We start from the raw sequence: 19,635 nt of genomic DNA on the forward strand, positions 1-19,635 counted from the left end.
TTTCTCTGTTGAATTAAAATGTCTGTGGAGGCCACCTGCATGAATTGTCTCGTTAATTAGGCGTATCCAATCCGGATCTATGACACGCACAAATATCGATACCTCATTATTCCTGGTTTAGAGCGGCTCGCTGTAAATTTTTCGTTTGCTGTCTGTCTCTCTCTCTGTGCCGTCGCCAGTACAATGGGCGACAATGACATCTAAGAAAATACGAAATAAAAGACCAGCGAGTGATTATATGAATATCTGAATAACATTACCTATTCGCGTTCTTCTCGGATGCTGTGAACTCTGGCCCCGAGAGGGGAGAATCATGGAGCTCAATCACATCCACCGCAGCTTCCCCGAGCCGCATCCGCACGTCAAAACACCCCCGTATCTTTCTTGGAGCGGTGTTTGATTCGTGAGCGGATGATTCATTTGAGTCGACTCTGTTGAACAAATCAGATGGATCGAATATTATAACTGGTCTGCACAATTCGGTCATGAGTCCGTCCGAGCGACTCTCGTAGCACAGACTGCCCGACTCACTGAACGGAGAACCGAGAGTCCTTGTCGGGATTTTTCCATTAGGATCCATTTAGAGGGAACATTTAATTTTAGCTCGTGAGTGTGCAAGTAATGTAACTTGACTAATGACTTTTGTCAACAACAGCAGCAGTGGTCACGTTTATTTTTAAAGCATGTGATTGTAAATAGTTATTTTATTCATTTATTTATTTAGTTTTTTATTGGTCTGTTTATTATAAATACAAATTATCTTTAGGGTACAATTATGGACCTTGAAATAAAAACTGTTTATTACAGCCAATAACAGCTAATAATACACTACTTATAATACATGAATTTATATATATATATACAGCGGAATGAACCACCAACTTCTCTAGCCACAACCCATCACTGAAAAACACACACCCTCATTCACTATGGTTAATTTTAGCATACCATTTCACCTGTACAGCATGCCTTTGGACTGTGGGGGAAGCCGGAGCACCCAGAGCAAACGCAACATGAAGAGAACATGCAAACTCCGCACAGAAATGCCATCTGACCCAGCTGAAGCTCGAACCAGCAAACTTCTTGCTGTGGGGTGAACGTGCAACCCACTGCGCCACCCAGTGACTTCTCAACAACAACCAAATATAAGTAACTTGGGAAAACAAATATAATTTTTTTCCTCTGAATGCATTTCTGTTTTTAGTGAATCTAAACTTATATTTAAATACATTTAATTTAAATAAATATCTAAAGAAAAAAAACATTAATTAAATAGTAATTATTGCTCACAAGTGACTTAGAATTAAGATATTTGATCAAGTTTTTTTTAATTATAAGCATTAAAACATAACACTATGTATTAATAAAAATTCAGACACAAACTATATCCAAGACCATTACAATAAGTGCAAAAAGCCACATCCAGAAATAATATTAAAACAAAAACATAACAAGTAAAAATATTAAATTAAATATAACTAGTAATAAAAAAAAAAGATTGGCACACAATCAGACTACAGTGAGGGATCAGTACCAGAAAAAAAAACTTCATGAAATCTAACATCAAGTCATTTTTTTGTTATTAATTTGCATTAGAAACTTTTTCAAAGTTTCCATTTCTAATAAAAATTAATAGCATTTTGGTATACACTTCGCAAACTTCTGTTTATGAATAAAATATTAACCTTGTAGCATGTAAAAATTAACAACATACCAACATACTCTAATGAGTGTGTGTGTGTGTGTGTGTGTGTGTGTGTGCGTGCGTGCGTGCGTGCGTGCGTGTGTGTGTGTGTAAAGAGCAAATACAATCTTTTAACATGTATTTGCCCAAATAACACGTCACTAACATCATACTAAAATGTAAGAGACATCACAGTTATAGAAAAGATGTGATAAGTGTGCAAGTATTGTCAACATTCATGTATTTAGATAAGATAAAAAGAGATTAATTGATTTATTTATTATTTTATTTATTATTTTTTTATTATTATTAAACAGCAGCAAATATACAATTTAAACATGACATCCAAAACTACAAATGTAACCTATAACATAAAATAAACTAAAATATAAATTACATAAGTTAAATAAATAAAAAGACTGTAAAGATATTATGTCATGTAATGCGCTTTGGGATCATGTAATGACGTAAAGAACCGTCGGAACATGTTGAACTGTTCCATTCAGAGCTGCTGTTCAAATGAACCATTTGATGAAATGACTCTGATTTTTTCACTACCGTTCGTTTGACAGGCTGCAGACGGCGCTGTTAGTCGAATATCAGTTGTGACCATCGAGATGCCTGATTAAAGTGCGATCGTAAAACCTATTATTAAGTCAAATAATAAACTAAAATAGACTGTTTAAATGTACGTACTTTTTGTTCCAAGTGCAGATAGTTTCTACATTTTTAGTTTGAATTTTACTGTCTGCTCACTTCCGCAAATTTAGTCAAAACTAAGATGGTCAAGCGGACCGGGGTCCTAAATTGGGTCCTCGAGAATAGTAAACACTAACGTTACTGGTTAGCAAGCTGGAACAAGCTATAAATTAACAGTGACTGCGGTTTAAGGTTAATTAGATCATGGAAGACAGTGAACTGGAAAGGTATGATATTTCTAAATGTCAATTTTCCCCCTTTTGACCAGTTTATTGGACTAGTTTACGATGCAGAATATGCTAACGCCCTCGGCTTCGTGCAAATTGGTCAGTAAATTTGTGTAAACCAAAACCTGAGACGAAGCACCATACTTTTGTTATATAGCAAACATTTCGGTATCCTAGAAAAGTCTATTTTGCACCGTCAGAGATTTAAACGTGCTATTTAATTTGGGGTCACGGTAATACATAAATTAACCCGTTTCTGTCGTCAAATGTCTCACTGTAAATAATTTCCCCAGAAAAGCAGTGGAGGAGCTCCTTAAAGAAGCGAACAGAGCAAAAGCCCGTGTCGAGACAATGGGTCCTGCTGGATGGTAAGTTTGGATCACTAAATTGATAAATTACAGATATTTAAAGTGACCAATTTGAAGTCTTTTTCTATTATTAGTAACCACTATTGCCCCCACTCTTTTACACACACGCGCACACACACAAGGGTGTAACTTTGGTTTTCGGATGTGAACTTAAACCTGTGTATGTATATATACAGTACTGAGTACACCCCTTAAAGATCTGTATTTTAAATTAATATGTAGTATAAAATGCTTTACAGTAATGCATTTTGCACAAACTCTTTAGATTTTAAGGTACAAAAGCCAAAACTGTGACTAATCAAATATGCTTTTCACAATAATCAATATATCGACTTATCGCACAACACATTGACATGACATCTATCATTTTTGGTGATGTAATATATATTGCCCATATATAAAAGTCAATTCTAGCAACATTTTAGCTGATGGTGCAACCTCTTTATGTTACTGTAGTATATTTTCATGCAGGTGTCTGACAACTGAAAATAGATCTGGTAGCAGATCTTGCAGCCTCTGTTACTTTTTACATTGCACTTTTTACTACTATTTATTCAGGATATGTGTTTTCACATGCTGATTCCCCTGCCTCATTATTAAAGTTAAAATGACTATAAATTAAATGAAACATCCTTAAGAATAAAATATTATGTGGTCTTTAGAAGAGTGTACTTGCATTTTGATGTTATTATATTGTCATTTTGGCATTATATAATAAGTGGCATAAAATGGTCTCAAAATGACAATATTGTTCATCATAATATATGTTGGTGCAATATATCATACAAGAAAAAATAGATATTATGACAAGCTTATAATTAAAAAAAACTATTTAAGATCACAGTGCAAAAATCAGTACACCTTAATTAATATACTGGGGGAAAATATTAAATAATATATTAATAAACGGGAAAAATACTTTTTTTTTTTTTTTTTTGCAAAAACTTGTTTGATTGTAAGTGTATTATTTTCTATCCTCGAAGGTGTTAAATGACTGAACCATATAACTGTTCTGTTTAAATAAACCAAAGATGATTGGCTGTATTCATTGGAAAATGGCTAGAAGAAATATTTATTTTTAATTGGGTGTAATCGTTTTTACTGGTGTTTTTACGGGAGAATCTTGTGGGAGTGCGGTAACAAAAGTGTCAAATGACTAATAATTGTAGAACATTTGAGCTGGCTTCAGTCCTTAGTTCTTTCATTTTCCTTTTCATTTTATTAAAATATATGTATTTAACTTGTTTGTTAATTAAATACAGTTCTGTCATTTAACCTATTATTTTTATGCAACAGTCAAGTTGCATGCTAATTTGCTCTGTGAAGGTTACGCGATTTATGTTTAAAATGTTGGTTATCGTCCTCCAAATCAAAAGATGTATGTACAGTATGTATGTATGTATAGACATTTACATTAGATGTTGCCTACGCTTTTTTCATCTATTGAAAGGAATTTGTCGATAGAGTCGCCATTTTAGTACAGGGTAGCGCTTCTTTAAAATGAATGTGGGTTCAAGGTGCAGCGGAGGACTGGCCATCCATATATACACATATACACATTTATTTACGATCGGGGGGTTTTCCATTGGTCAGTATGCAAATATTTTATGAAATTACAAAAATTATAAGTTTACATCACTTTTCTATATTGATGGATAAATGATTGCATGGGCATTCCTGGCAAAGAGTGTGTGATTGTGTGCATGGAAATGTATTATCTACCCTCCCTGTTTAATTTGATCTAATTCATGTCCTTAAACACACCCCCTCTCCTGCTTTCACTTTTCATTCCAACGGAGGGAGGGATTCGTTTGTGAATGAATCTCTGTTAAGAAGGACTTGATCACTTAGTTGACAATAATACAAGTTTTCACAGCAGCACCTTCTTGTTATATTTCATTTACATTGTTATCTCATTTTATTCAACAAAACTAGCATAAGTCTAGAATTGAGTGCCAGTTTGTAACATACAAAAACATAAAAAACGAAATCTTACCTATGAAATGTTCTGCCTTTGTGCTTGGTTTTCTTTGTTTGCTTGTTACTACACCCGTAAGCAGTGCTAAAGTCCAGCATCTTCACATTGGCTTTAGTCTTGATTAGTGCAGTTGAATGATGTCCTGGGAGCACTGTACAAATGTGGCGGCGCAATTGACGCATGCTCAGGAACCATATGCGATAGTGTATATATCTATGGAATGTATGTATGTATGTATGTATGTATGTATGTGTGTAATTAACTACTATATATGTCTCCTAAAGCTGCTTAAATTGCCGTTTTGTTTTAGGATGAAATGTCCACTGGGAAGCACAAACAAGCGCTTTCTCCTCAACACTCTTCGTTCCTCTGCCCTGACGCGCCAACCAACAAATCCACGCACATCTGAAAGAGGAGGAGATGAACATAGGTACAACAGAGCTTGTGAAAAACATCGTAACACAGACTGTGAAAAATGCAAACACAAAAAAGACAGCTCACACAGAAGACACTACTCTGATTCCCATTCTCACACTTCAAAACGCCACTCTTCCTCACGCAGTCATTCATCATCCCGAAGCCACTCCCCTTCCATCTCTCGGACGTCAAATAGGACTCGATCTCGCTCACCAGCGAGGGACAGTTCTCCAGATGTCAAAAAATACACTGACAAAAGAAAAAAATGAGGCACCTTTGGGGATTTTTATTTTTTTTATTTGTTAGCATATCAGTCTAAATAGTTTCATTATCTAAAATGAAGCCATTATTCTAATGTCAATTTTCTTTTATTTTGCTGAACAAGTCAAATTAAAACTGCTGTGTAAAATCGATATTTTATAAACCCGGTTACTGGAGCGTTTTCATACAATCAAAATAATAACTTAAACTTAATTTAATAGAGGGCACAATTTCCCTCCAATAAATTTGTTTAGCACCAACTAAAAATAAAACTTTTTACACAGTTTAATGTAGTTGAGTTGGTCCAATATGATTTGACCAAATAAAAGTTTAAATACATTTGTATTTTTATTTAATTTGAACTCAAAGGTCTAATAAGACTATGTATATCTTTTATGTGTCATACATTTTGAAGTCTCTTAGTTTTTTTTACAGTTATCCTAAATTAATTAAAAGAGCCATTTTAAGCACATTTCATGAGTTACATATACAGTTGATTGAGACTGATCTCAGAACTAATTTTAGGACAGTTATTACTCACTGAGCAAAGCAACAAACTGCATTTTTGATTATTAAGCTCCCAACACCCAAAGCATGGGTGCTTTTTGTGTTAATCTCAAACCTTAAAGCATTACATGAAAATCTTCTAAATCTTCAAACTAAAGTAAAGATTAAACTCTAAAAAGTATTTCTATTAACTTTAAACATCTACTTTTATTGTCAACATTTCCCACTCTTAATTCAATCCCATGCACGCAAAGCATGCTGGAAACTACAAATACCCTAACCATGTAGTTGGACCAACACAATTCCTTTATTTTGTCCCAAGGCAAAACGCTCAAGTTAACTTAATGGTTTACAAATTAAGTGCACTGAACATTAAACAAATAAATTGGCCAAAGAAATTACAGGAATTGTGTTGTTTCAGCTCATTTTAAACTGGTAGTTTGGACAAGCAGCAGTAATAATTTTTTGTGTACATTGTTTTGTGAATGGTGACATTTCTTTGTCTGTCGGTATAAATATGTAGATGGATGGATAAATCAATTTTAAACGTAATCAGCAATAAACGTAATTATCATACAGTAATTACTTCGGCATATGTGAGCAATATATTCTAGTTTGTCAGTCTTTATTATGGAATATCTGTTTCAAATTAACGTTTGTGCAATAAACACTAGTGTCTGTCTGTGGGCGATGTTTCTGTCATTTTCTTTCCAGTCTGTGGTGCCAAAATAGGCTACTTGATTTATTGCTTCTGAAGTTTTCCACAATGGCCGACTTTGCTTTAAGTTAAAAATCCATTATTAGTCTTTTGACGTGTTTGCCCAAGCTTTGCTGTCGCCACTAAGCAAGCACTTTTTATCATGCTTTGTTCTCTGTCATAACTCGTTTTTTACTGTAGAATCTGAAAGTAAAAAGCTATATGTTTCCAATTATACTTCTTAAAAAACTATTAAAACTCGTTTTTTAACGATGCATCTTGTGGGTGTATGCCACTGGGTTTATCAACAATCTGATTACGTGTGGTTTTACATAACGCAATTTTATGATTTATCTCCATTATCGAGACGCACTTGGACGTTTATAGCCACACATTACTCCTACTCAAACACACAAGTGGTTTCAGAACGCTTTTGCGTGTCTTTTAACTGGTTTATTGCATTTTATCTGAAGTCTCGAAATGCATTTTAATTGCCAGCCGATTTTATGTACCAGTGCTTTAAGTTGTGCATTTCCTCTATGCCATGGCAAATCTACATTACATATCACTTTACACCATTATTCCTCTCAAAACCTTCCATGGATATGCTTCTAAATTGCGTCGTCTCACTCATGCTTCATAAAACCTTTTGTGCTCTTTCAACATTGTAAAAATAGTCGCGGATAACGGTTTCCTTTTCTTTTCAAGCGAGGTCATATATAAACACCATTAACAGTCGTTACGAGGCTTGATTTGCGAGGAATGGATTTGCCTGAACTTTATGATGGCGCATGAGAGCCCCATTAAGATAGGAGAGAACGTGCTGTTATTGTCATTTGAAGAGGTTCGTGCAAACACAACGCTATGTCATAATCTGGATTACTTGAATTTGGCGTGAATGTATTGCATTTTTAAAAATATTTTGTAAAAAAAAAAAGAAGAAGAAGAAAACGCTAAGCTTTTTGGATTCGTTCCAAGCTCCAGATTCCATTTATTTTACATGTAAATGTGGATGACTGGAGAGTTGGGTCTAATGTTCAAAATATGTGTTTCCCGTTTTGAAGAAGCTAAATTCAACATTCTTAAGCTTGAGGAAAATATAAAAAGCTTTATTTTGAATATTTCTAAAATGAATGATTGTATTTTATAAGCATTTAATACTGAGGGAACTTTTCAAACTGACATTTTCACCCTGTCCTCTCGAGCTTGCATGGTGCCGCACACGTTGTACACACATCTCAAACTAATTGAGTTTTGTTGAACTCTCCATGTTAATTCGGTTACACCGAACAGCTTGTTTTTATTTAACCACGAGGACTTTAGTTTAATGGACCGTAGATGGGTGTGCTTAATGGCAAGTGAGCTTAGTTGAAGCAAAAGACGGACAACATGTTAGGTGTTCATAGATTTTACGTAACAGTGAGTTAATGGGAACTCTTAACAAGATAAATATCACAATTTTGGCGCCACGTGATGTTGGGTTAACGCAATTTGATAATATACTTTTTTTGACCAACAAAAACTGATTTGTGCATGTATAGTGTGAAAATTGGCTATATAATAAAGAGATAATACAAATTTTAAAAATCCCATTTTATTGCCACCTTCCCTTTCCTACGCAAAATGACGCAAATTGTGTGCGCACCTTCCGTTAAATTGCGTATTCAGTGAAATGTTTTTGAGACGAGGTGGCTTCATCCAGTTTTAAAATAAATGCATTAGAATCTATTACTTTCAGCAGCAATATTACAGACGTGGTAAATATCACCATGAAAGAATGATAATCTAAAGGAGCAGAACACTGAACTCGAAGAACTGTTGCTGCAGTTTTATGAAGTTTTACCATGACAGCAATGCCAAAAATACCAAGTTATTTATTTTTTTTTTTTTAAATTGGCGTTTCTCAAACTGAAAGTGCAACACATAATTCTAAAGCCAGTAGGCACTAAATATAACCTGTTGAATGAATTGGCTCGTATATTTTCTGATAAGTGCAAATACGCGATCAGAATGATTTTGCTATTTTTTCTTTTCTTTAGGGAAAAAACACTCAAACTGGACCGTGTATCTTGCTATCACTGGCTTTGTCTTAATCTGCTTTACCAATCAAAACTCAAATCGGTCTGAATAACGTTTTAAAATCCTCCAAATACAAAAGAAAAGTAATGCCAAAAATGTGTTTCCAAAGAACCTTCAACTGATCTATTCTTAATTCTAATAAAATATTGTTTCTTAGTGTAAACTTTTTTTGTTATTAAAACCTTATAATGAATCGTGTTTAACGAAACTGTTCCAATGTTAGTCTTCTTGAGCTATTTAATTCATTTATTTTTTAGGAGTCATGTTGAGAAGAAGACAATTTAAAACACTCACGTAAACCTTATTTTATTTGCTTTTTATATTTAATATGTCGAAGCACCTTGGTTTTTTCTTTTGTTTTGCCGTTTAAGTGGTCAATAGTGACAGCGTTTCCCCCGGAGAGTCAAGAGACTATTCCGATTCACCTGTCTTTGCAGTACCCAAGAACTGCAGGTGTAGCACATACAGTCGCAGGTAAACAGAACATGTTTGCCAAGGGCATTGATTTGAGCGTGGTCAGTTCTGTTCAATTATTGTCAAAGCGCGGAGCAGTCGAAAGGAAACATGAACAGAATCTACTGCCAGTTGACAGCTTTGTGTAAACAGTGAAACCAATGGTGCGGCAGGGTCACATGGTCACGATGGCACACCTATGAGGCCCCGAGCGGCGCCAGACGCTCAGACTGCAGGTAGAGCAGAGGTCCTGATCAGGGGCAGGGCGCTGGCTCATGTGCTCGTGTACGGCACGGTTTCCCCGGTCTATGGCAATCATGAATCGGGAAGAGCATTACTATCCGCCTAACCACCTGTACAAGGACTCTTGTGCCTTCCAGAGACACCCCAACGAAGACTACAGCCAAAACCCTCCACCGTGTCTTTATATGAGACAGGCACATTCAGTATACGCCTCACCATTGGGCGCACAGGACCAGCCAAATCTTACCGACATTACTTCTTATAACATGTCGAGCCGGTATGATCTGGCAGGGCCTCATCTTCACCTTCCCCAAACTTCACAGACATCTCTACAGTCGCTCGGGGGTTACGGAGACTCTCTGGACCTCTGCGGGGATCGGAACAGATACCATCTCCCATTTCCGTGGATGAAGTCAACCAAATCTCACACGCACGCATGGAAAGGACAGTGGACAGGTAACTCGTACTTTGGCCATTAATCTTTGTTCACCAAATAACTCCTGATTGCAGGCCATCAAGTCAAATTCATGCCTATGATGTTCCAAATCAATCTAAACATTTGTTCCGTTTCAAGAGGTACAGGTTAGTTGATTAAAGTTAAAAATGCCAGTCCACTGATGCTTAGTAAAAACTAAATCTTTGACTACCTGTTGTATTGCCTGTTGTATATGAACAGTTGTGTTGCCGTAAACATTATTGCAGCAGAAATTATGTCCCATTTTAGAGTTTGTTTGTACGGTCGTTTAGTGACTCTTATCCAGTTATGAAAATATAAATAGGGGTATGAATAGTTTCGGTCTTGAGTGTGTTGATATAGGCCTATATCAAAAATCTTCAAGCTCTACTTATCGAAAAATAAAGTTTTCTGATTATTTTTATTAGCCTACGATAAAATAAAAAATGTGTAGAGAGTAGTGTTATACTCATTGTAATTTTTTTTAATGAATAATTATGATTAGACTATAAGAAAACAAATACAATATTAATAATAACATAATTAACATCGTAAATTCATAACCTACACATTTTTCCTTATGAATATTGCAATTATGAGTATTTATAGAGTTTCGTAGCTTATAGCTAAAGTGTTTTTAAATGATATGGTTACCTGTTATTTAACATTAAATATAATTGCGAGAATTTTTTTTAGATAAATAAAAACGTACAACTTACTTTCGTATATTAATGTATTTAAATATAATAATGTGTATATAAAGGCTGGAAACAAAATAGAAAACGATTGCCATTGAGAATTTGGAATGTATTTTGATCAAAATTATTTAATTAATTAATATTAATTACGCTAATTATTTTCTACTGTCTCGAGACAGAATTACGTATGCTTTCTTTCCTCCTTTCTGTTTTCTTTTTCTTTTCTTTTCTTTTTTTTTTTTTTTTTTTTTTTAGAAAAATCACCAGACATGAGATAAAACAGTTACAAGCATTTTAGCGGTGAAATAAACGTCAAGTTTCACCAGAAAGCTCTATGTGATATAAAAAAATATCCAGGGAGACAGCCTATAAGGCCTATATAAAAACCTTTATTCGAGAAAGTGCTAGCTTTTTATTTCATATAGCCTAATTGAGTCTAACGACCTCAAACGCTGATTTTAAAATCAATCAGAACCTTCAATAATTTGATCAAAAGATACAAATTTCAGTTTTAAACATCTGGTTTCGGTGATAAATCTGGAATTTGCCCATAATTGGTGTAGCTCTACAAAATTAATTGAATAAGTGCTTGAGTTTAATTTTATGAAGAGATAATTTTGTGGTATCCTCAGAAATAGACTGTGTGCGATTGGGATGTCTAAAACACGACTTTACTGAAGTTTCACTCCTATAATTCTGTTTTAGGCCCTTATATGGTCGAGGCCGAGGAGAACAAGCGCACGCGCACAGCTTACACCAGAGCGCAGCTGCTCGAGCTCGAGAAAGAGTTTCTCTTCAACAAATACATCTCGCGCCCGCGCCGCGTTGAACTCGCACTCACCCTCAGCCTCACCGAGAGACACATCAAGATCTGGTTTCAGAACCGACGCATGAAGTGGAAAAAAGAGGAGGACAAGAGGAGAGCCAGGGGAGTGGATCCCGAACAGGACTCCTCCATCACGTCCGGGGATCTTAAGGATGAATCTTGCGTCGGCACGGCAACACTTGCGGGACCCCCTTCCCCCCTGCACCCGCATGCACCTTCAGTCCAACAAGACTCTTAAACATAAGACTGTGACACGAGTTGAACTATGTATGCAACGGCAACCAGTGGCAAAAGACTGACAGCAGTTGTAAAACTCCAATATGTACAGTGCTAGCAAACAGATTGGCAAAAGGGGGCGCTCTCGATTGCCGCATTTTGGACATTGTTTGAAGGTTATGAATTTTATAGATGAAGTATGAATAAATTCTTAATTTAAAAAAAGAAATGGGTAAATACAACAACATCTCAACATTTATCATATTTATATAGTTACCACGAACATTAAAGTGATGTGAGAAGTGTGGCGTCATGTCATTTGTTTCTACATGTGCTGCTGGTCAAAAATGGCTAGAGTTTGTATTTGAATAAAATTAACATTTTAGTCCACACGTTTTTTTATTTTATACTTGGTTTTATAATTTTCATTATGCTAAATGTATATTTATGTAGTAGTTTGCTTTATGCTTCTGAATTGTTATCCCGTTTAAGCACAGACCTGAAACATGTAGGCTACTATTCCAATTTAAACTGCTTCCATTATGCTTTGAAGCTCATACTTTGCTAATGAGCTATTATGGGTGGAGGTAGCATGCTTTTATTTTATTTTAATCCTACCCACAAAGGTTACAAAATGCTATAAAACTGCAACAGTAGCCATAGTCTTGCTGAAGTGTGTCTGTCTAATAGATACATTGTATCTCAATATGTGTTGGAATATTAGACATTCGGTTCATTAACCACTATCTGAAGAATAATAACAAAGTAGCAAACAGAAAATTAGAAACAGAAAACTATTGTGTTTAAAATGCTATAGCTGTTTGCAAACAAAAACAAAAATATATATTAGTTACACAATCAAGTGCTGCCGTTTGTTATCACTTCAACTTTATTGTAAATGTACAGAGAACGTATAGCCTACAGGCCCATATCACAAATATGCAATCAATTAATTTCTTGCATATAGCCTCGATTTTTGGGTTTGTTCCACACAAATTCTGGCGATCAAGAGTGTCAGTAAACACTTTAGCAATTAAGGCTATCTTTTAAGTTATAGTTTGGTTTGAATGTCAGATAGGACAATACTGTGTAACCTGAGGCTGCAGATTTTTTTAACCTCTTCGATCGCGCACTCGAGCTCCGCTGTTCTGCGGTTCTTCAGGCGCTCGGACAGTTGACGCACAATGTCCGCTTTGTTGTTGAGACGCGCGCAGATGACAAAAGGGAAGCCAAAGCGCTCTTTGTACTCCGAGTTTAGACGGTACATGTGCACAATCTCTGCGGAATCCAGCGTGGTCATACCGGCTTGACTCTGCTCTTCTTGGGACTCCGGTGTTAGAGTGCCGCTCTGGAGATCCCGGCCCGCCAAATCAGGATGACACCGCAAAATGCCCTCTTTACCTAAACACATAAATGCATACATTATATGGCAAGCCGTTCTTACTGTTCATCCTTAAAAGGTATACACACCTAATTTCATGCTACTAAAACACATTTTCTTTGGATGAGGTTGCTATTATATAATCTTATGCGTTTATAAATAGCATTCGTTATTTATTAGTTTTTTCAGTAGGCTAAATATTCCGTTAATAACACAAGAAAAATTAGGCCTAGCTTTTGACACATGGGGGTATATATATATATAAAGCAACGTGAATCGTGAAAGACAGGCAACTATATACATATATATATATATATATATATATATATATATATATATATATATATATATATATATATATATATATATATATATAGTTGCCTGTCTTTCATGATTCAAGTTGCTTTCTATTTATCTACCTTTCAAATTGCTTTATAGGACCTTAATCGCTGTGTAAAATAATAGGAAAAGTATTTCATTGACTCGGGGACATCCCAGACTTCAAACTATTATATCAATTAAAGTCACCTGGGACCATAATGCAATCAGAAAGAGCAATCAAATGGCAAAAAAAAAAGCTGAACTGTTCATTAACAGATTTTTTTCCAGCAAATCTCAATACTGATGTTTTTTTTTAAATTGCAACTATTTAAAAAAACTGTTACTTTGTTTGACAGGGAAGCTAGTGTTTGGAGTGTTTTGTTTTCTGACTGGAACTTGTGATCCCGCAGTATCCAGCCTGTATCTGCTGGCTGCAGAGCTCTCTCATGGTATGGCAGCAAGTTACTTGATTATTACGCCAAAATGAGACAGTTCCATATAAAAATATCAACTTTTCTGTTTGACTTAGTACAGAATGTAACTACAGAACAGTCGAGCTTTAAAATAAAGTAAAATTACTCTTAATGGGAAAAACGTGTTTAGAAAAATGGTAATGGTCTAATCCGATTTAATGATTTATGCTAGGCTAAGCTAAAAATGCTCAGGCCAGATGAATGCTAAAACTTGAAATCTTGACCTGTAAAAGGAGTCTATTTTCAAAACAAGTATTCATATACTTTTCTGTAAATAAACCAGCACATAACTTATCATATTTGAGAGATCATAAAAAATTGATTTATTTTGATTTATTTTTATAACAGGAAAAAAAATAACAGGAAAAAAATACCTGAGTCTGGTAGACTGTGAATAAATTCCGATATGCGAGCCTCGATGTCTGCTAGATCTTTAAATGGTCGATAGGACCATATAGCGGCTGAGATGAGGGGGCATTTCTCAACCACATTACCAAATAATTTCACAAAATCTTCATATGCTAGAGCATTTACAACATTTATATCCATGGTTCTGCAGTGTGTCTTCTACAAACTCTTCTGGAAATGGCAAAAGCCAATATTGAACGAGGTCAATGTCCGCTGGGGTGAGCATGTGTATTAGGGAGATTTTTAGCTATTCTGAATTTCACCATAATTTCATTTAAAGCAAAAAAATCAACACCTTACGCCAGTAAACAATCCCCAATGTGCTCTTATTAAATTATTATTTTCAGATGTAGCTTACACATTTATTAGTGTTTCTCTTGACAAAAAAATTTCTAAACAGTTTATTCTCAAATCAGGAGCACTATTTGTAGCTTATATCAAACTGAATCATCTCCCTTTTTTGACATAATCAGCCTTTTTGACAACAGGTTACCGGGCTGTGCAGCAAAAAAGCCCAAATGCCAATCAGAACTAACCCAAAATAAGCCAATGGCCTTACAGTATAGCTCAACATATGGCTATTCCATACATAAAATAAATATTTTACAGTCACTGGCATAACATTTCCATAAGGATCATCAAAAATAGACCGCAAAGGAGCTTAAAAAGTCCCTCCTTCAAAACTTATATGAGCTTATCATTGGTGGAACAACATTATAGCAGTTTCATCACTGGTAAAATATAGGTAAAAAAAACTGCAAACTTGGCAACACTATAGTGCCACTATCAGTTTGACTACTAATAAAACCAATTATGAGGAGAAAAAGTCACAAAATGAGTACAGAAATGAAAAATGTTTTATTAAACACACGTTACAGGGTAAACACGTTTTTACTGTTTGCTGTAGCCTACAGCTGCGGTTACTTTAGATTTCAGCTAAAAAAAAAAAGATTTTTTTGCGCTTTTGTAAATGTTTGCACTTCTGATGCACAATGGCGCCCCCGTATGTAGAAATACAATATATAAAAATACACATTCCATTTAAAATATTTAAGTTAGACAGAATTATAGGATAAAAATACAGTTTAGTTTTATTTGCTCAGTTGCACCTTACAAGAATTTTAACACATTTTTAACAATTTGTATCGCACATAAAAATAAACGTTCATATTATTCATTCATTTTTTTATGGCTTAGTCCCTTTATTAATCTGGAGTCTCCACAGCGGAATGAATCACCAACTTATCCAGCATTTGTTTTACATAGCGGATGCCCTTCCGGCTGCAACCCATCACTGGGAAACTCCCATACCCTTCCAATCACACACATACACTATAGATAATTTAGCTTACCCAATTCACCTGTACCTCATGTCTTTGGACTTGTGGGGGAAACCGGAGCACCCGGAGAAAACACACGCAAACACGGGGAGAACATGCAAACTCCACACAGAAATGCTAACTGACCCAGCCGGGCCTCAAACCAGTGACCTTCTTGCTGTGAGGCGAGAGCGCTACCCACTGCACCACTGTGCTGCCTGCCCCAGTTTACATTATATTATATTATATTATATTATATTATATTATATTATATTATATTATATTTTTATTATATTAAATCATGGGCGACGCAGTGGCACCCAAGATAGTGCTGTCACATCACAGCAAGAAGGTCGCTGGTTCGAGCATTGGCTGAGTCAGTTGGCATTTCTGTGTGGAGTTTGCATGTTCTCTCTGCATTCGCGTGAGTTTCCTCCAGGTGCTTCGGTTTCCCCCACAGTCCAAAGACATGCGGTACAGGTGAATTGAGTTAACTAAGATGTCCGAAGGGCATGCGCTGCGTAAAAACTTTGCTGGATAAATTGGCGGTCCATTCCGCTGTGGCGACCCTGGATTAATAAAGGGACTAAGCCGAAAAGAAAATGAATGAATGAATATTTTATCATGTACCTGCATTTACTCTCAAAACAAGAGCAATAAAAAAATCAACTATTTAAAAATATAATTGATAGTGTGCAAATTAAATTTCTTCAAAAAAATGCCAAGCGGACAGATTATTCCTGTTAGAACATTTAACATATTTAAAGAAATATGATTAAATATAAGTGCCCTAAAAACGAAAGACTTAATGCCTTAAACTGGAATAAATATAATGAAAAATTATAATAAAATAAAGAGTTTTTTTGTTTAAAAATAGAGCAATTTTATTGTAGAGTATTCGCAAAATAAATCAAAAGAAAAAAATTATCCCAACTGTAAAAAAACAAATACTTCTCAAATTTCATTAAGGAGAACAGAAGCAGGGTATTCAGTTTTTAAAGCTACAATTTCTAGATTTCTAAAAATTCTGTTTAAACATTAGTAAGGTTTGTTATTCTTGTATATATTTTTAAGAAGCTTGCAACACAAAATAATATTCAAAAATATATTATTAATTGGGTAAGGGTTAGAATTCTTCACAACATTTATTTAGCAATTGTTAGTTTACTCATTCTCAGGCCATCCAGAAAGACTTTTGTCTTTCTGCAGAACATTAGAAAATAGCTGGTGATTCATACAACATGAGTTATATCACCTGAATACTGTTCACTGAGGCAGTGGAGTGGCAGTAAAGGTAAAAATGTTGTAAATAATACTGACTTTCTTCCATATTTTGCTTCATAAGACGTCAATGAATCACCAGGAGGCACAAGTATTAAATATACATTCAATTCTTCCATCAAATGAAAGCATTTAATCGTCTGAAAATAACTATGCTAATAATAAGCTGCTCCATAGAGTGCTATACAGGCGTCCTAGTGGTTATCTCATGCCATTACACGTGTTTTTCTTTTCTTTACCAGCAGACGGCGTTAATCTGCCTCCTCAAATTTGGATATGAATTTATTTAACTAGAAATACTGCATTAATAATAATATAAAATATATATAAATACACACACATTACTGCATAAAATATTTTTTTTTTACCACAAAATCCTCTCAAAATACAAAATAAAAAGAGAAAGAAATATTATTAAACAAAAATAAATTAGAATGGCTTTCCTGAAAAAGAGTAATGATGAGTTTTATTTTTTTTAATAATATAAAAAAAAATCCCCCAGATTGCAATGTCACAAATTTTGATTGCCAATCTTAAGCCATTTGTAATAGTTTGTTTTTGGTTCAATTTGGAATTTCCCCAACTAGCGCAGAACCCGGGGGGCCAGAATGAGGGCTCCAACTTGCCCCCACCCCTGGTAATGATACCCTGCAGGCACAGGACGTCATATTGATGTTGTACCCTAACGTTGGGGGGACATTATATTTTGTTTGGAGACGAAAATCGGGGTTGATGTCAGAACCTGACCGACATTAATGTCCATCGTCCAACCTAAAATCAACCTAATATCAACATCTAATGTTACAGCTTGATGTGTTGTGGACATTACTACTTTGACGTTGAACAGACATCAGATTTTGGTTGCCATACCTGATTAAAAAATTCAGTATTTGACCTCAATATAACATACAAGATGATGATGGCTTGACGCTGGATTTTGGTCACAACCTTAAATAGACCAAATTTCAATGTCCTTAGACACACGCTAGACATTAAATTTTAGTCATCTAACGTCACAAAAGTAAATCTAACCTAATTTAAACATCTAATGACTTTGTGTGCCTGCTGGGTACAGTTGATTTCACTTTTCGACTGCAAAGGCTTGTGATTCTGAATTCTGTGTAACCAAAGCATTAGTTTAACCTGAGTATGATTTTAAGGTCACAACATATGTCTACTGGTAGCCATTGAGATGCATTTTATGAATCGCCAAGAACGAGTAAGCAGCAAATTTTCCCTTCAATATGTTTCCCTGCCAAAATACATTTCATACATTAATAATTAATGCATTAATGATTGAGACTTAAACTCAGCCTCAAACAGGAGGTTCTGTTCTTACTGCTCCAGAACCATGTGTATCCGTGACTATCGGTGTATCTTCAGGCATCACTGGTGCATTCTGGTATGTTATTTCATCGTGACTGTATCCTCCGACATTGTAATACAGCTGTAGACAGATATCATAGTCAGTGTGCATCCGCTGTGCGTTAATACATTTTGAAAATAACGTTCACATAAAAGTCACCCTCTCTTCTAAAGCTGCCAGCTCTTTTTCCATGAAAGCCACAATTTTGGAGAAACAAGGCCGATCTACAGGATTCAACGCCCAGCAGCGACACATAACCTTGTACCTGAAAAAACATGAACACATTTTAAAAATAGCTTCCAGAGATAAGTCCATTTAATTAAGATGTACAGATATGTGTTAACAGAACATTACTTTTGTTCACCTGTGTATCAGCTTAGGTGATTTATACAGGGTATTCGCAGGGTTTTAAAAAATCTTAAAATGTTTTCAATCTCAAAAACAGAATTTTAGGCCTTAAAAAGTCTTAAATTTACTGAAATATTGTGGTGTAGGTCTTAAATCTTAAATAAAAGCCCAAACTTTTTCTTATGTAGGGCCAAATACCAAACTTGATTGAGGCTTGTGGGCCGAAGGTAAATATAGTTGGCTAATTTATTTAATAATATAAAAAAAGACTAGAAAATAGTGCTTTATATTCACTAATACGGTATTTATTTATTTATTTATTTTTTTACATTTTATCATGAACTTGTTACAGTAAAAACAAAACAATCTCATTTATAACAGAATTACACTAGTTTTTGTCTTGATTTGTTTTTGACAGTACATTTAAATATAAAAACAGGGGTGCTAATAATTCAGGGGGGCTAATAATTCTAATAATTCTAATAATTATTAGCCCCCCTGAATTATGTGCACCCCTGTTTATTTTTTTCCTCAATTTCTGTTTAATGCAGGGAAGATTGTTTCAGCACATTTCTAAGCATAATAGTTTTAAAAACTTATTTCTAATAACTGATTTATTTTATCTTTGCCATGATGACATTAAATAATATTTACTTGATATTTTTCAAGACACTTCTATACAGCCTAAAGTGACATTTAAAGGCTTAACTAGGTTAATAAGGTTCACTAGGCAGGTTAGGGTAATTAGGCAAGTTATTGTATAATGATGGTTTGTTCTGTAGACTTTCTAAAAAAATTGCTTAAAGTGGCTAATAATTTTGTCCCAAAAATGTTTTTTGTTTTTTATTTAAAACTGCTTTTATTCTAGCCGAAATAAAACAAATGAGACTTTTTCCAGAAGAAAGAAAATTTTCAGACATACTGTGACAAT

At 34.9% G+C, this 19,635-nt stretch overlaps 4 protein-coding genes and 1 long non-coding RNA gene across 6 annotated transcripts in view; 2 read left to right on the forward strand and 3 right to left on the reverse strand.

Annotated features, from left to right (window-relative positions):
• lnx2a (ligand of numb-protein X 2a) overlaps positions 1 to 398 on the reverse strand; it is a 28,683-nt gene extending 28,285 nt beyond the window's left edge. Inside the window, exon 1 of one of the 2 annotated variants that reach the window (NM_001113225.2) lies at positions 261 to 398. The gene's annotated coding sequence lies outside the window, so the exon portion shown is untranslated. The remainder of the gene's footprint in view (positions 1 to 260) is intronic. The other variant, XM_073940386.1, reaches the window with a different exon arrangement.
• Positions 399 to 2,500: 2,102 nt separating this feature from the next.
• Positions 2,501 to 6,827, forward strand: si:ch211-140b10.6. The gene is made up of 3 exons (NM_001386556.1): positions 2,501 to 2,610; positions 2,904 to 2,978; positions 5,267 to 6,827. Exons 1-3 carry the CDS (start codon positions 2,588 to 2,590, stop codon positions 5,640 to 5,642), a joined length of 474 nt encoding a protein of 157 aa, NP_001373485.1. The 5' UTR covers positions 2,501 to 2,587; the 3' UTR covers positions 5,643 to 6,827.
• A 2,770-nt stretch (positions 6,828 to 9,597) lies between these two features.
• Positions 9,598 to 12,106, forward strand: pdx1 (pancreatic and duodenal homeobox 1). The gene is given in 2 exon segments (NM_131443.3): positions 9,598 to 10,069; positions 11,471 to 12,106. Coding segments are annotated over 2 exon segments (741 nt in total). The 5' UTR covers positions 9,598 to 9,687; the 3' UTR covers positions 11,830 to 12,106.
• A 572-nt stretch (positions 12,107 to 12,678) lies between these two features.
• urad (ureidoimidazoline (2-oxo-4-hydroxy-4-carboxy-5-) decarboxylase) lies at positions 12,679 to 14,585 on the reverse strand. Its single transcript, NM_001080172.1, has 2 exons — positions 14,357 to 14,585; positions 12,679 to 13,208 (listed from the first exon to the last, which is right to left on the reverse strand). The coding sequence occupies exons 1-2, from the start codon at positions 14,529 to 14,531 to the stop codon at positions 12,859 to 12,861; spliced, it is 525 nt and encodes a 174-aa protein (NP_001073641.1). The 5' UTR covers positions 14,532 to 14,585; the 3' UTR covers positions 12,679 to 12,858.
• Positions 14,586 to 15,229: 644 nt separating this feature from the next.
• On the reverse strand, positions 15,230 to 17,141 carry LOC141380679 (uncharacterized). The gene is made up of 2 exons (XR_012399319.1): positions 16,239 to 17,141; positions 15,230 to 15,883 (listed from the first exon to the last, which is right to left on the reverse strand). It is a non-coding gene; the product is annotated as an uncharacterized lncRNA (long non-coding RNA).
• Positions 17,142 to 19,635: the final 2,494 nt, after the last annotated feature.

Source organism: Danio rerio, chromosome 24 (assembly GCF_049306965.1).
Source record: "Danio rerio strain Tuebingen ecotype United States chromosome 24, GRCz12tu, whole genome shotgun sequence".
NCBI classification, from domain to species: domain Eukaryota; kingdom Metazoa; phylum Chordata; class Actinopteri; order Cypriniformes; family Danionidae; genus Danio; species Danio rerio.

Coding starts and splice junctions, on each gene's coding strand:
- si:ch211-140b10.6 (NM_001386556.1), top strand. CDS start 2,588: ATGGAAGACAGTGAACTGGAAAG. Junction 2,611..2,903: donor GAAGACAGTGAACTGGAAAG/GTATGATATTTC, acceptor TAATTTCCCCAG/AAAAGCAGTGGAGGAGCTCC. Junction 2,979..5,266: donor ACAATGGGTCCTGCTGGATG/GTAAGTTTGGAT, acceptor GTTTTGTTTTAG/GATGAAATGTCCACTGGGAA.
- urad (NM_001080172.1), bottom strand. CDS start 14,531: ATGGATATAAATGTTGTAAATGCTCTAGCATATGAAGATTTTGTGAAA. Junction 13,209..14,356: donor TCACAGTCTACCAGACTCAG/GTATTTTTTTCC, acceptor TTATGTGTTTAG/GTAAAGAGGGCATTTTGCGG.